Consider the following 12315-nt stretch of genomic DNA (forward strand, 5'->3'; position numbering starts at 1 on the left):
AGAAATATTCATCATCATCAGCCACTTTATATCCACTGCTGCAGTGGCACACTCAGGATTTAATCTTGGGGGGGAGGGGGGGGCACTGAAGATTTAATCTTTGGGGGGGGGGCTGAGTTAAGTATACGATTTGAGAATACACACTATGCATTGCATATGACCTATGACTGAGCATCTGCAGTGATGGCCAATATATGATACCCATGATCTTCTTTGGCCTGGCTTGGGCAAATGAAGTAGTGCTCGGTCTGATGGAGCAATACTTCGTTCAGCTCGTGGTCAACAGTGCCCTGTGATTCCCGAGAGCTATAGGGTATTCCCACCTTATGTGACCATAAGTAGTATAGAAACAGAAGACACGACACAATATAAATTTTTAAAAAAAAAATAATTTTAATTAGGAAAAGATTTTTGGAAATTTTTCTAGTGTTTTTTCCTTTTTCTTTTGGGGGCACCACTGCACTGCTGGACGAAGGCCTCCCTCAAAGTTCTCCTCCATTCATTTGCATCTTCAGCTTTTTTGATGCCACTGAATTCTAGCCATCTCTTTAATCTCATCCTCCCACTATCTCTTTGGTCTTCCTATAGCTCTCTTTCCATCTCTGGGCTACCATTCAGATATCAACTTTGTCTATTTTTGAGTGTTACATCTTGCAATATGACCTACCCATTGCCATTGGATTTTTTTCATGGCAATTATTATATGAATCTGAAAGCTGGATGAAATATGGATTTGGAAGCCACACAAAAAACAGAAAGCTAAATTAAATAATTTTCAAATAAAATGTCTGCATAAAATATTAAAAATATTTTGGCACCAATGTATAACAAATGATAACTTATATAAGCTGACTGTGCAAAAAAGCATCACTGATGAAATAAAAAAAAAATGGAAATGAACTGGACACATACTGAGAATGGACAGCAGAGAGATTCCTAGAGTGGATTTGACAAAACCTAAATTAACTTGATAGAGAAAGACAGAAAAGGAAAGAAAACTGGCTGGCTGGAGGAGATGGAGAGAAACTGAACTGGTGGCTCAGGACAGAGGTATCTGGAAGGAAAAAAATCTCAGCTTTATGTGTCATGAGGTAGGAAGAGGATAAGTAATGGTGGCAGTTATGTCTCTTACCCTAGTCTGAGCTCTGATCCAAGTATTGTGCTTTCTATCTAGAATGATAACACCAAGTAATTACCTTTCCATTTTTCTCTGGGTAATTCTCAACTTGTTAGTAAATTTTTATGTCCAAGTCCATATGTATTACAGGCAGACACCTTTGATCTTATTAAGCTATATTTCCTCTTGACATAATTGATTCAAATTCATCATATATTCAGATTATTTCCTATGAAAAGAAATACATACAAACTAGATAGGAGCAATGATTCCCATTTTCCCTTCCAGCCAATTCCTACATGGAATTTTTAGAAAACCAAACATTGAACACCAGGGCACCCCGAGGAATTTTGTTGTCCCATGCAGTAGCATATTTTGTCTCCCCCAAAAAACTTGTCACCCCATGCAAATGCACGTCTTGCACCATCGGTAGAGCTGGCCTTGTTCAACACAGTTGTGCATACCAATAGTTTGGCCATGCTATTAGATGATGTGTTTGTTATTTGACTGCATGGCCAAGACACATTAGATATATTTTTGGTGCATTTAAACAAAGTAAAATTCAAATTTAATTCAAAGTAAAATTAAAAATACACTTCACTATAGAAAATAAACAACAAAAAAAAAATAATAAATTACTAAGGCATGACTGACCTTCCATAAAGTCTTGTTGTCCCTCATTGAGTATCATATTCCTATCTATCCCATTCTTAAATTCTTTTTTTTGACCAATTTTTCCAGTACTTTTGTCACCACTCCTAAGATACTAATTGGTCTATCATTTGCTACTATTGTCTTAGAACCTGCCTTATGCAAAAGAATTATTTTGACTTTTCACTCCCCTACTACTCTGCCATAGCTGAGACTTAAATTAAAGATTCTAATCAGAGGCAGTGCTAGTGCCCTTAAACATTCTCATAAAACTTGAGATGATATCCCATCTAATCCCACAGCAGTATTTACATTGAGATTCTACAATATCCTAAGAACCTCTAATTCATCCACCTCTGTTTCCACATCAATCTCTGTCACAGCAATAACTTCTTTTGGATGATATATCCTTGCAAAGTGGTCACTCAGTAACTCAAGTATTTTATTTGCTTCTGTCAGCTTGTCGCCATCCACATTCATTAAGGTAATTCTTCCACAGTCATTCTTCTGTTTACTCGCCATGTAACAAATGAACTCTCTGGGATTTCCTTCGGACTGCTTGGCTAGTTTCTTCTCAAAATCTGATTTTACTTTCCTTACCATGCTGGTTACCTTTCTTGTCTGATCCTCATACTGTTTATGAGCTTGCTGGTCTCCTTTACACACACACACACACACACACACACACACACACACACACACACACACACACACCTTCTACAACATTTTCTTTTTTTTCTGTTTATGTTCAATGACACTATTAATCCATCTAACTCTGACATACTTAACTCTCCTCACTTTGGGTAAACAATTTAATATTGCTTTCTCCAGATGCCCTTTAACTATCTCCCATGGCACAGTTATATTATGCAATGTTTAGTAATCCTAGATTTGTTGAAAAATTAACTTACTTATTAACTGAACTTATTAACTTTTTTCCTTCTTATGTAATAATAATATCCCTAGGAAGCAAGCAAGGGTATGGTCTAATTGCACATTAAGATTTTAGATACAAAATAATGTACAAATATAACATATACATCTTAGCATTTTATATATAAATAAGATAACCAACATATGTTTAAATACTATACATGTAAATAACTATATATATTATGAAAAATATATATATAATGATTATATAACTAAAATTACTATTTAAATATATTATGGATATATAGAAAACTGAAAACATTTTCCTTACTTGTTTTTATTGACAAGGCAGGCAATCATTATAACTCTATCATCAAACCTTGGATGAACAGCTGGAACACACAGCAAAGAGGTCAGTGAAACACCCAACAAGTTGCCGATTATATCACAGTTTTCCTAATAATTAAAAAAAAATGCACAAAATAATCTGTATGGTTATTAATTTTACATTATCATTTTTACTATAATAACCTCCATGGAGTCAGCAGACTCTTCAAGAGGCACACTTAACATGCCTATCATATTGAACATTGAAATCATTTATGCTCTTTAATTCACTATGCATTCAAGTGGCTTGAAATAAAAACTCCAACTTCAGACATAGCAACACATTGAAGCATACAACACTTACAAACCATTCATCATAATGGTGATGACTTCAAAAGTGCTAAATGAAGAAAACTGCCTCCTACACCAATAACAGCTGTGCCTTCTGTCTCTTGTAAAAGCTGTTGGTGCAATTTCTGCACATCTGTGTTCTCACCTAGATGGCAATATTTTAACATTACCTATAGATAAAGTTGCTCCATCATTCATTTCACCCAACTACTACACAGATGACTAAAGGCAAATTACCACCTATACCTGGAACATACCTTCTGTGGCCTTCTGCCAAAAAAGTCATTCGAACAACTTGGATACCAAAAACACTTTTGGTCATGATGGGATGTGCTCCTGAACTAGTGCCTGTCCTTGATCATCTCTATAGTATACTGCATGAAAGTTCAAATACAATCAATTGCAAAAAAAGAGACAAGTGTCTACCATCATTCTATTTACCTACTGCTCTCACATCAGTGCTGTCTAAAGTAAAGAAGTAGGTCATCAACAGTCAACTTCAACACTTTGGAAACTGTCAACTAATCACTGATGATCACTAATACAGATTCTGCCAGTCAAAGCACCATAGATCTCTTCACCTACTTCTGGACAATGAAAAGGTCTGGAAAAATGTATGCTATTATACTTGCAATTTCCAAGATATCTGATAGGATTTGGCATATCAGAACCCAAGGGTCAACAAACTGCCATCTTATGGTCTGCATTCCATCTTTTGTAAATGGATTGCCAGTTTTCTCACAGGTTGTTCACTGCATATAATGGAGAATACTCTCTCTCTTCAGAGAGAGAGAGAGGGGGGGGGAGATTACTCTCCATTATTTTATTATTATTCCTATTATTTTTCCTATTAATGCAGGTGTTCCACAGGGTTATGCTATTTCACCCATCTGTCCCCAGATCTCACTTCTCAGAGTGACACCTACTCCTAATCTTTCCTGGCATAACTAGTCATTTCTATAGTATCCATGGCTTCAAAACACTTATTCAAGATGTTACTTTTTTTTAATGTCCAGCTACCAAGTCTGTACAAAACAAATCTACCTGCACTTGCATTTTTGATGGTTCCACCACTCTAAAAATTCTTGATGCAGTTGAGAAGAGCAGTTCAACTAATTAACAACTCCCTTGCTTCCCTTCCTCTCTCTCACACACACACAATTGTTGAGTTTCGTTCAAAAATAATCTGTTGATATTTTTCTCGAAGAACTGTAGTTGATAGTCTTTAGGGAATACTTCATGGAAAGGCTTTTCCATAACTGAGGCAAATGAAATGAAAAGGAGTGATAGGTTGTGAAAGGATGATGGGAAGCTGTTAGCAGAAAAGGAGGAGAAGGGGATATGATGGATACCAGTTCTGCTGAGCAGTACACAGAAATATCTGTAGAAGAGAGAGAGTGTGGAAAATGACCTCTTCAGTAACAGAAGGTCATTTTCCACACAGTCTCTTCTACATATATTTACACAGATGCCGTTCAGCAGAACTGGCATCTATCACACATCCCCCCCCCCTTTTCTGCTAAACATACAGCAACACCAGCAATGGTTCCACAACATCCCTTTACAGTGGGAAATTTCTAACTTACTGAACCTACTACTCCCATTCATCTTTCATTCCATCTACTACCTTAGTTATGGAAAAGCCTTCCCCATAAAGTACTCCCAAAAGATTACAATCTATAGTACTTCAAAAATAATATGAACAGATTACTTTTCTCTTTACCACTGCCCACACAGACATTATTAATTTGCTACAAATTGTGCAGCCTCTTGTATGGGAATTATATTAAAATAAAAATATCAGCATCACTGGAATGATAGCCGAATTCTTCTAGGAAAAGCCGATAATCTGATTTCAAGAATGAGTGCATTGAGAACTGAGTTTGCTAGGAACAATATGGCATTGTTAAGAAAATGTCTTGTCTTAGTAATTCATTCTAATTTTACAATAAAGAGATGACTGAGCCAGAGAAGGAAAATGGATACACAATAACATTACTGGACTTCACTATAAATACTCAAAAGAATATCACATAGAGGACTATTATATAAACTGGATGAAAAATACACAAGTGGAATGAATAACAGAATGACTTACTGTAGAGTATCAGAGAGTGGTGTATGGAGGGGTGGAATCAAAGAGATGATGAGATTAAAGAGATAATAGTTTGATGGAATATAACCATTTGTTTGCTAATAACACTTTACTAAGGAACAATTCTAATAAGGAGTCTCCCAAAAGATACTGGAACAAGCTCCAACTCTACATCTAGAAGAAGAAGAAGAACCGAAAATAGGATCCATCCACAAGGAATATTAATGGAAAGGAAATCGAACTTACAGAAGAATTGGAAAAGTACCACATGGACATAATTGGCATTAATGAGACGAAGAAGACAAAAGGGAAGATCTTAGAAATAATAAGTATAGGATGTTATTTTCAGGCAATAATGATCAAGGAAAGGAAGGAGCATTCAATACCAAACACAAAGATAAATTTCTTGATTGGAAAACAGTTTCAATATACTAATGTGGGCAAACTTCAAACTGGAGAGATGGACAATGAAACTAATTTGTACCTATGGTCCCACAGAAGGTTCTTCTAAGGAAGAAGTGGAGGAATTTGAGTTAGAACAGGCAGCTGACATAAAGATAATGGAAAAAGTGGTCTTTATTGGAAATTTGACCAGCACACTAGGAAATAAATCCCACCAGGCATATAGGAACATTTTGAGAAAATTTGGAGAAAAGAGCAAAGATTAATAATAATGGCAAGTATTTACTGGACTAGTCATTACTAACACTATGTCTCAACATAAAGATGTGCACAAGATCACATGGAGAGAAAACACAAGAAATAAGAAACGCCTCATTGACTATGTCATTCTTGATAGTAATATCAAGATGCTGGTTCAGGATACAAGAGTGTACATACAGAGTAGTTGAAATTGGAAATGACCATTACTTAGTACGAGGATGGTCTGAAAAGTTCTCGGCCTAATAATGAAAAAATTAATTCATAATTTCAAAATTATTTTTATTTTTTAACATAATCGCCCTTAAGACTAATACATTTATTCCAGCGATGCTCCAGCACCATCATCCCCTCCCTGTAGTGGTTCACAGTAAGATCTGCAAAATACCCCTGTACAGCTGCAATCACCTCTTGATTTGAAGAAAAAGGCTGACCAAGCAAGGAAGAGTTTTAGTTTTGGGAAGAGATAGAAGTCAGAGGGAGCCAAATCTGAGAAACAGGGTGGATGTTCCAACAATTCATAGCGTAGATGCCTTAATTTTCCCATTGCCAAAACACCTTTGTGGGCAGGTGCATTGTCCTGATGAAAGATGGTTTTTTCTTCTGCAAACTGGGTTTTTCTCACGAATTTTTTCGTCTAGTCTGGTTAAAAGTTTGGAATAATATTACCAAGTTATTGCTTTACTCTTTTCAAGATAATTAACAAACAAAATGCTTTTAGCATCCCAAAACACCGATGCCATGACCTTTCCTTCTGATAAAACAGGCTTTGTCTTCTTTGGTGCTGAACAACCGGCTTCTGTCCACTGTTTTGACTGCTGTTTGGATTCTGCTGTGTAATGGTATATCCAAGTCTCATCCATAGTAATAAATCTACCCACAAAATCAGTTTTATTCTTGTTAAAATGCTCCAAGCACTGTTCAGAGATGTTCATTTGCAATTCCACATGCAAAATATATCCTACACATTCTTCTAAAATGCATATAGTTTCAGCAATTTCATGCACTTTGATCTGCTGGTCATCCAATACCATATCGTGCACCTGATCAATGATTTCTGGTGTTGTTACACTTTTTGGACATCCTTCACGTGAATCACCTTCAAGGACGGCCATGTTTAAACTCGACAGCCCTAATTTCTTAATTATCGAAAATGAAGGAGAAGAGTGCCCATAAACTTTTATGAACTCGAATGAATTTCTTTTGCTATTAAACCATCTTTTACAAAGAATTTTATAACCGCATGATACTCAATTTTATCCATTTCAAGGGATACAGACAACACTTTTGCTTCAGACAGCTGTATAAAACAAGCTTCTTGATAGAATGACTTGCAATTTCACATGGATGCTTATGACAGATGTACCAACTTAAAAGAAAAAAATGTTGCTGATAGTGTTGCCATCTATGGTTGAGTCGAGGCTGAGAACTTTTCAGACGACCCTCACAATAACAATGGAATGAAATTAATAGCATGACACTAAATTAATGCTAATCCTGGTTCAATGAATAGTGATGCTACACTATACAAATACACGAATAATTAGACCTTGAAATAGTATAACTGCAAAAGTTGGTGAAATAACCACACTCCTGAAATAACCAAAATGTTCTGGGGGGGAGGACTACTAAAGACCTTAGAAATGGAGGGGAGAGCACTGTGAAAAGAAGCAGAGATGATAAAGGTACCATGAAAACTGAAATCAAGATATTCTGGATAGCTGGAGTAATTACTTTGCTAAATGAAACAAAAAATAATAGAACAGTGTTGAAAAATATTCAAAAGGAACACAATCAGAAGTATACATATCAATAACTAAAGTAGAATTATTATTATTATTTGACACCTCCAGGGAGTCCAAATATTCATCGAGGGAGGGCACCTACTCTACAACTCTGTCTCCACCATTCAACCTCATCCACCAACACCACTACCACTAGTATTTTCACAGACAATCACAAACATCCATGCCCACGGAGGGATTCAAACCCACAGCCTTTTGGCTGGAGAGCAGATACGTTAACCACTCGGTCAACCAGCTGGCAATGATCCATCAAATGAATGGTCCGGCGAATGATCTGTCAAAAACCTATGTGGATATGTGGTAGATGATATTGGAACAGAAATGCTCAAATATTTAGGTATAAAAGTTTACAAATAGCTGCACTGCATATTTAAGGATTGGGCAGAGGATTGAATTCTAGATAACTGGAATAGAGCCTCATAGTGATTAATTGATTTAACCATTCAGTCATGTCTGACTCTTGGTGACTTTGTAGGCAAGTGTTCTCTGTTCTCTATGCTGTCCTGTCAAGCACTGCTTCTTTCAGTTGTTTGATGTTCATGTTGTATCCGGTTGGATGGTGTTGAGCCAGCATGTTCTTTGTTGTCACCTTCTGGTTCCACTAACCATTCCCAACATCAGACTTCTCTAGTCAGTTGGCATGCATGAAGTGATCAAAGTAAGTTAGTCTTAGTCTAATGAGTTTAGCTTCCAGTGATGTTGCTAATTTTATGAGCTTCAGCACTTCTCTATTTGTCACCCTGGCTGTCCACAGTTTCCACCAGCACCACATTTCAAATGCGTCAATTTTTCTTTTGTCAGCCCTTTTTATTGTCCAGCTTTTGCACCCATATGTCATTATGGGAAAGACTGTAGGTGCGACTAGTCTACTTTTGGTACTTAAGAGCGATGTCATTGCTTTCGAGATCTCATTCATGCTGACCATTACAATACGGCCCAGAGTGATTCTACACTTGATTTCAAGGGTGGATCTGCCATCACGGTCAATTTTTGAACCAAGGAAGATGAAATCCTGAACTGATTCAATTTCTTCGTGATTGATTTTAAACTTCACTTCTCCACTAGTTGCTGTTATCATTATCTTTGTTTTCTTCATGTTAATGTGTAACCCCATTTTTTTCGCTTTCTTTCTTTCCTGATTTTCAGTAGATTTAGCAGGTCTTCTCTCTCTATCAGTAAGGTTGTGTTGCCTGCATACATCAAGTTGTTTATAGTTCTTCCTCCTATCTTCACTCCAATATTGGATAAGTCCATATCTAATTTCCTCATGATCACTTCATCATACAGGTTGAAAAGAAATGGGGACAAAATACATCCCTGTCTTACACCCTTGCTGATCCCAAACCAATCTGTGCTTCCTGATCAATATATAATGATTTAATACGCCTGATGAGGTGAAATGGGATACTAAGGTCAGAGCTACTTAGAGCTTCTCGTACTCTACACAGTATATAGTTATAGTCAAAAGTTTTGCTGTGATCAACGAAACACATGTACAGGTCTTTCTGTTGTTCATGGGTATTTTCAGTGATCCATCTGATGCTAGCGATATGATCTCTAGTGCCTCTCCCTTTCTTGAAACCAGCTCGGTGTAGCTGTTGTTGAATAATCTTCAGTAGAATCTTGCTTGCATGAGAAATCAGTGCTATTGTGCAATAAATGTAAGAATTACAGAGGAATTTCCCTACTGAGTGTTTCAGGAAAGATTAATCCAAACATACTTGAGAAGAAGCTGAGAAAAAATGATGGAAGGGAAACCTATTGAAAAACAAGATGAGCTGGGTTCAGGCCAAATAAAGGTTGTCAGGATCATATTTTCATAATAAATTTCGGCAACTCGTATAGGTAAATATGACCTCTCCATTGCTTCTGCCTTAGTATCACCACTCGGGGTCTGCCTCCCACTGACGAGACCTCAATAAAGGTCGAAACTGGTCTGGGTAGTGGCCTTTCCCTTAATGCATAGCAGTATATATGTCTGCAAGGAGATGTGCTTTGCATTATGGGAGATACTGAAACAAGGAGTGATGAGAGCTTGGTCCACCTTTGCTATGAGTTGCCAAGGGATGTACCACCTTACCTCAGTCCTGATAATATTTTCAGGTGCAAACTTTGTTTGCTTACACTTGGATAAAGGATTAAACTAAATTTATTATAGTCTAACCAAGTGCAAAATAAACTTCCAAAATCATATTTTCACTTTAAGACAAATACATGAGAAATCATGGGAGTATAACAAGGATCTGTATTTAAGTTTTGTAGATCTGGAAAAGGAATAAGACAAGATGCAATACTGTATACGTGTTGTGAGTCAGCAATTAGGATTGAATGAGGTACAGAAATATGGTGTGATATAAGATCAGGTGGGAGGCAAGGACACACACACTTTCTCCATTGTTATTCTTCTATATGGATTGCATTTTTTTACTTTATGCAGATGTTATACCCTTAAATGAATCCGGTACAAGTCTGCATAATTCTTTAACTAACTGAATAACTGCTGTAACAAATTCAATATGAAAATCAGCAATAAAAAGAAAGATGATGAAAACAGGTACAAACATTAAAACATCAGGTGGATTCCAAATAATGAACATACAACAAAGCGTAGCAAAATATTTCAGTTATTTAGGTACACTTTCCCTTGAAGATGGAAAATTAGGTAAATATAAAAATATACAAGGGAATTAGCAGAGCTGGTATGGTAGTGAGTTCACTGAATAAATTCAATGCAATAAAAGAGAAATCAGTAGAAATGAAAGTGGCTATATACAAAACAGTGCTCAAACTAATTTTAACTTGTAGCTCTAAAAAACTGAATTGGAAATAAAACAGTTGATTAAAGACTAGAGACATCAAATACTGAATTTCTGAAAAAAATGAGGGGAATGAACAGATTCAATCAAGCAGAATCATATTTAAAATGAAGCTATTAGGAAGAAGTCTGGCACCGTTAGCATTCAGAGATCTGTGAGCAGAGCTAATCTCAGGTGGTGTAATCACTTAAACAAAATGGGAAAGGAAAGGTTAGCAAAAAGTTCCTCTGTAGTGCAATTGGAAAAACAATGATATATTGCTACTTTCAACTGGAAAAGGCCTAAGTTCGATTCTCGTCGTTACAAGAGGAATTTTATATGGGCTTTATCATTTGAAGGTCAGTTAGGAGGATTTTTTTGGTTGGCCAAGTTGTTAGTGTATCTGCTCTCCAACCAAAAAGCTGCAGGCTCGAATCCCGTTGTAGGCATAGATGATTGTGAAAATAGCAGTGGTGCTGGTGGGCGGCACTTGCAGTTAGTTGGTGGACTGAGTGATGGAGACAGAGTTGTAGAATAGGTATTCTCCTTCGATGAGTCCTTAGACTTCCTGGAGGTGTCACATAATAATAATAAAAAAAACAGACGTGATGGCGTCAGGAAAAAGATCCAGAGAAAGACCACAAAATCTAAGTTGAGTGATGCAGGAAGAAGCACCTTAGAAAACAGAATTATAAGATCTGACAATACTGGAGTCTTGACAGATATAAGATAAATTTGGAGGAAGACTGTCAAATGCAAGTTAGTAATGATGTAAACCTTCATGAGAGGAATGAAATTACCATTACAAAACTGTAATAACAGTATCCTGTACACTCCTTGAGGATACATACCAAAAATTTGATAATGATGGTAACTTGCACTGCAGCCTGAGATTCAAAATTAATTTTAAAATGCTCTGCAGTTTTATATAATCTTGTCTTTCATGTCATATATAGTGAGCAACTATTATGAAACAATTAAGTACATTATAATATAATAAATTTAGTTTAATCCTTTAAACAAGTGTAAGCAAACAAAGTTTGCACCTGAAAATATCTTCAGGACTGGGGTAAGGTAATGCAACACCAGGTAACTCCGAGCAAGGTGGACCAAGCTCTCATCACTCCTTGTCTCAGTATCCCCCATAATGCAAAGCACATCTCTTGCAGACTGGTGTTGCATTACCTTACCCCAGTCCTGAAGATATTTTCAGGTGCAAACTTTGTTTGCTTACACTTGGATAAAGGATTAAACTAAATTTATTATAGTCTAACCAAGTGAAAAATAAACTTCCAATATTATAATATATAACGAAAATAATATATTTAAACTAAGTTTAGTATATATCTGGAAACACAAACAAACAAACAAAAAAAAAAAATTCATTAATTTGAAGATCCTTGGTCGCCTCTATCAGTGAATTCATGGATCCATTAAAAACAGTTATATTCTAATTCAACTATTTTCATAAAAGTAAACTAATGCATTTTCAAATTGTATGAATTTTATTTTATAATTTTTAAATGAATTTTATTATATAACTAATGAATAATGATATCAACATAACAATAAACATAATAGTTTCACAGTTTTAAAAATAATCCATGTTTGTATTTGAATCTCTGTAATAGCTAAAGATTT

General features: G+C 36.0%; 1 protein-coding gene across 1 annotated transcript in view; it reads right to left on the reverse strand.

The window, feature by feature from the left end:
- The window catches only part of LOC150106633 (cGMP-dependent 3',5'-cyclic phosphodiesterase-like), a 302619-nt gene that overhangs the window by 255062 nt on the left and 35242 nt on the right, over positions 1-12315 (reverse strand). Inside the window, exon 3 of the mRNA XM_090393446.1 lies at positions 2973-3097. Within this exon, the coding sequence (XP_090249572.1) occupies positions 2973-3097 (125 nt within the window). The remainder of the gene's footprint in view (positions 1-2972; positions 3098-12315) is intronic.

Source organism: Typopeltis vanoorti, chromosome 5, assembly GCF_054136105.1.
Source record: "Typopeltis vanoorti isolate ZY-2024b chromosome 5, IOZ_Tvanoo_1.0, whole genome shotgun sequence".
NCBI lineage: Eukaryota > Metazoa > Arthropoda > Arachnida > Uropygi > Thelyphonidae > Typopeltis > Typopeltis vanoorti.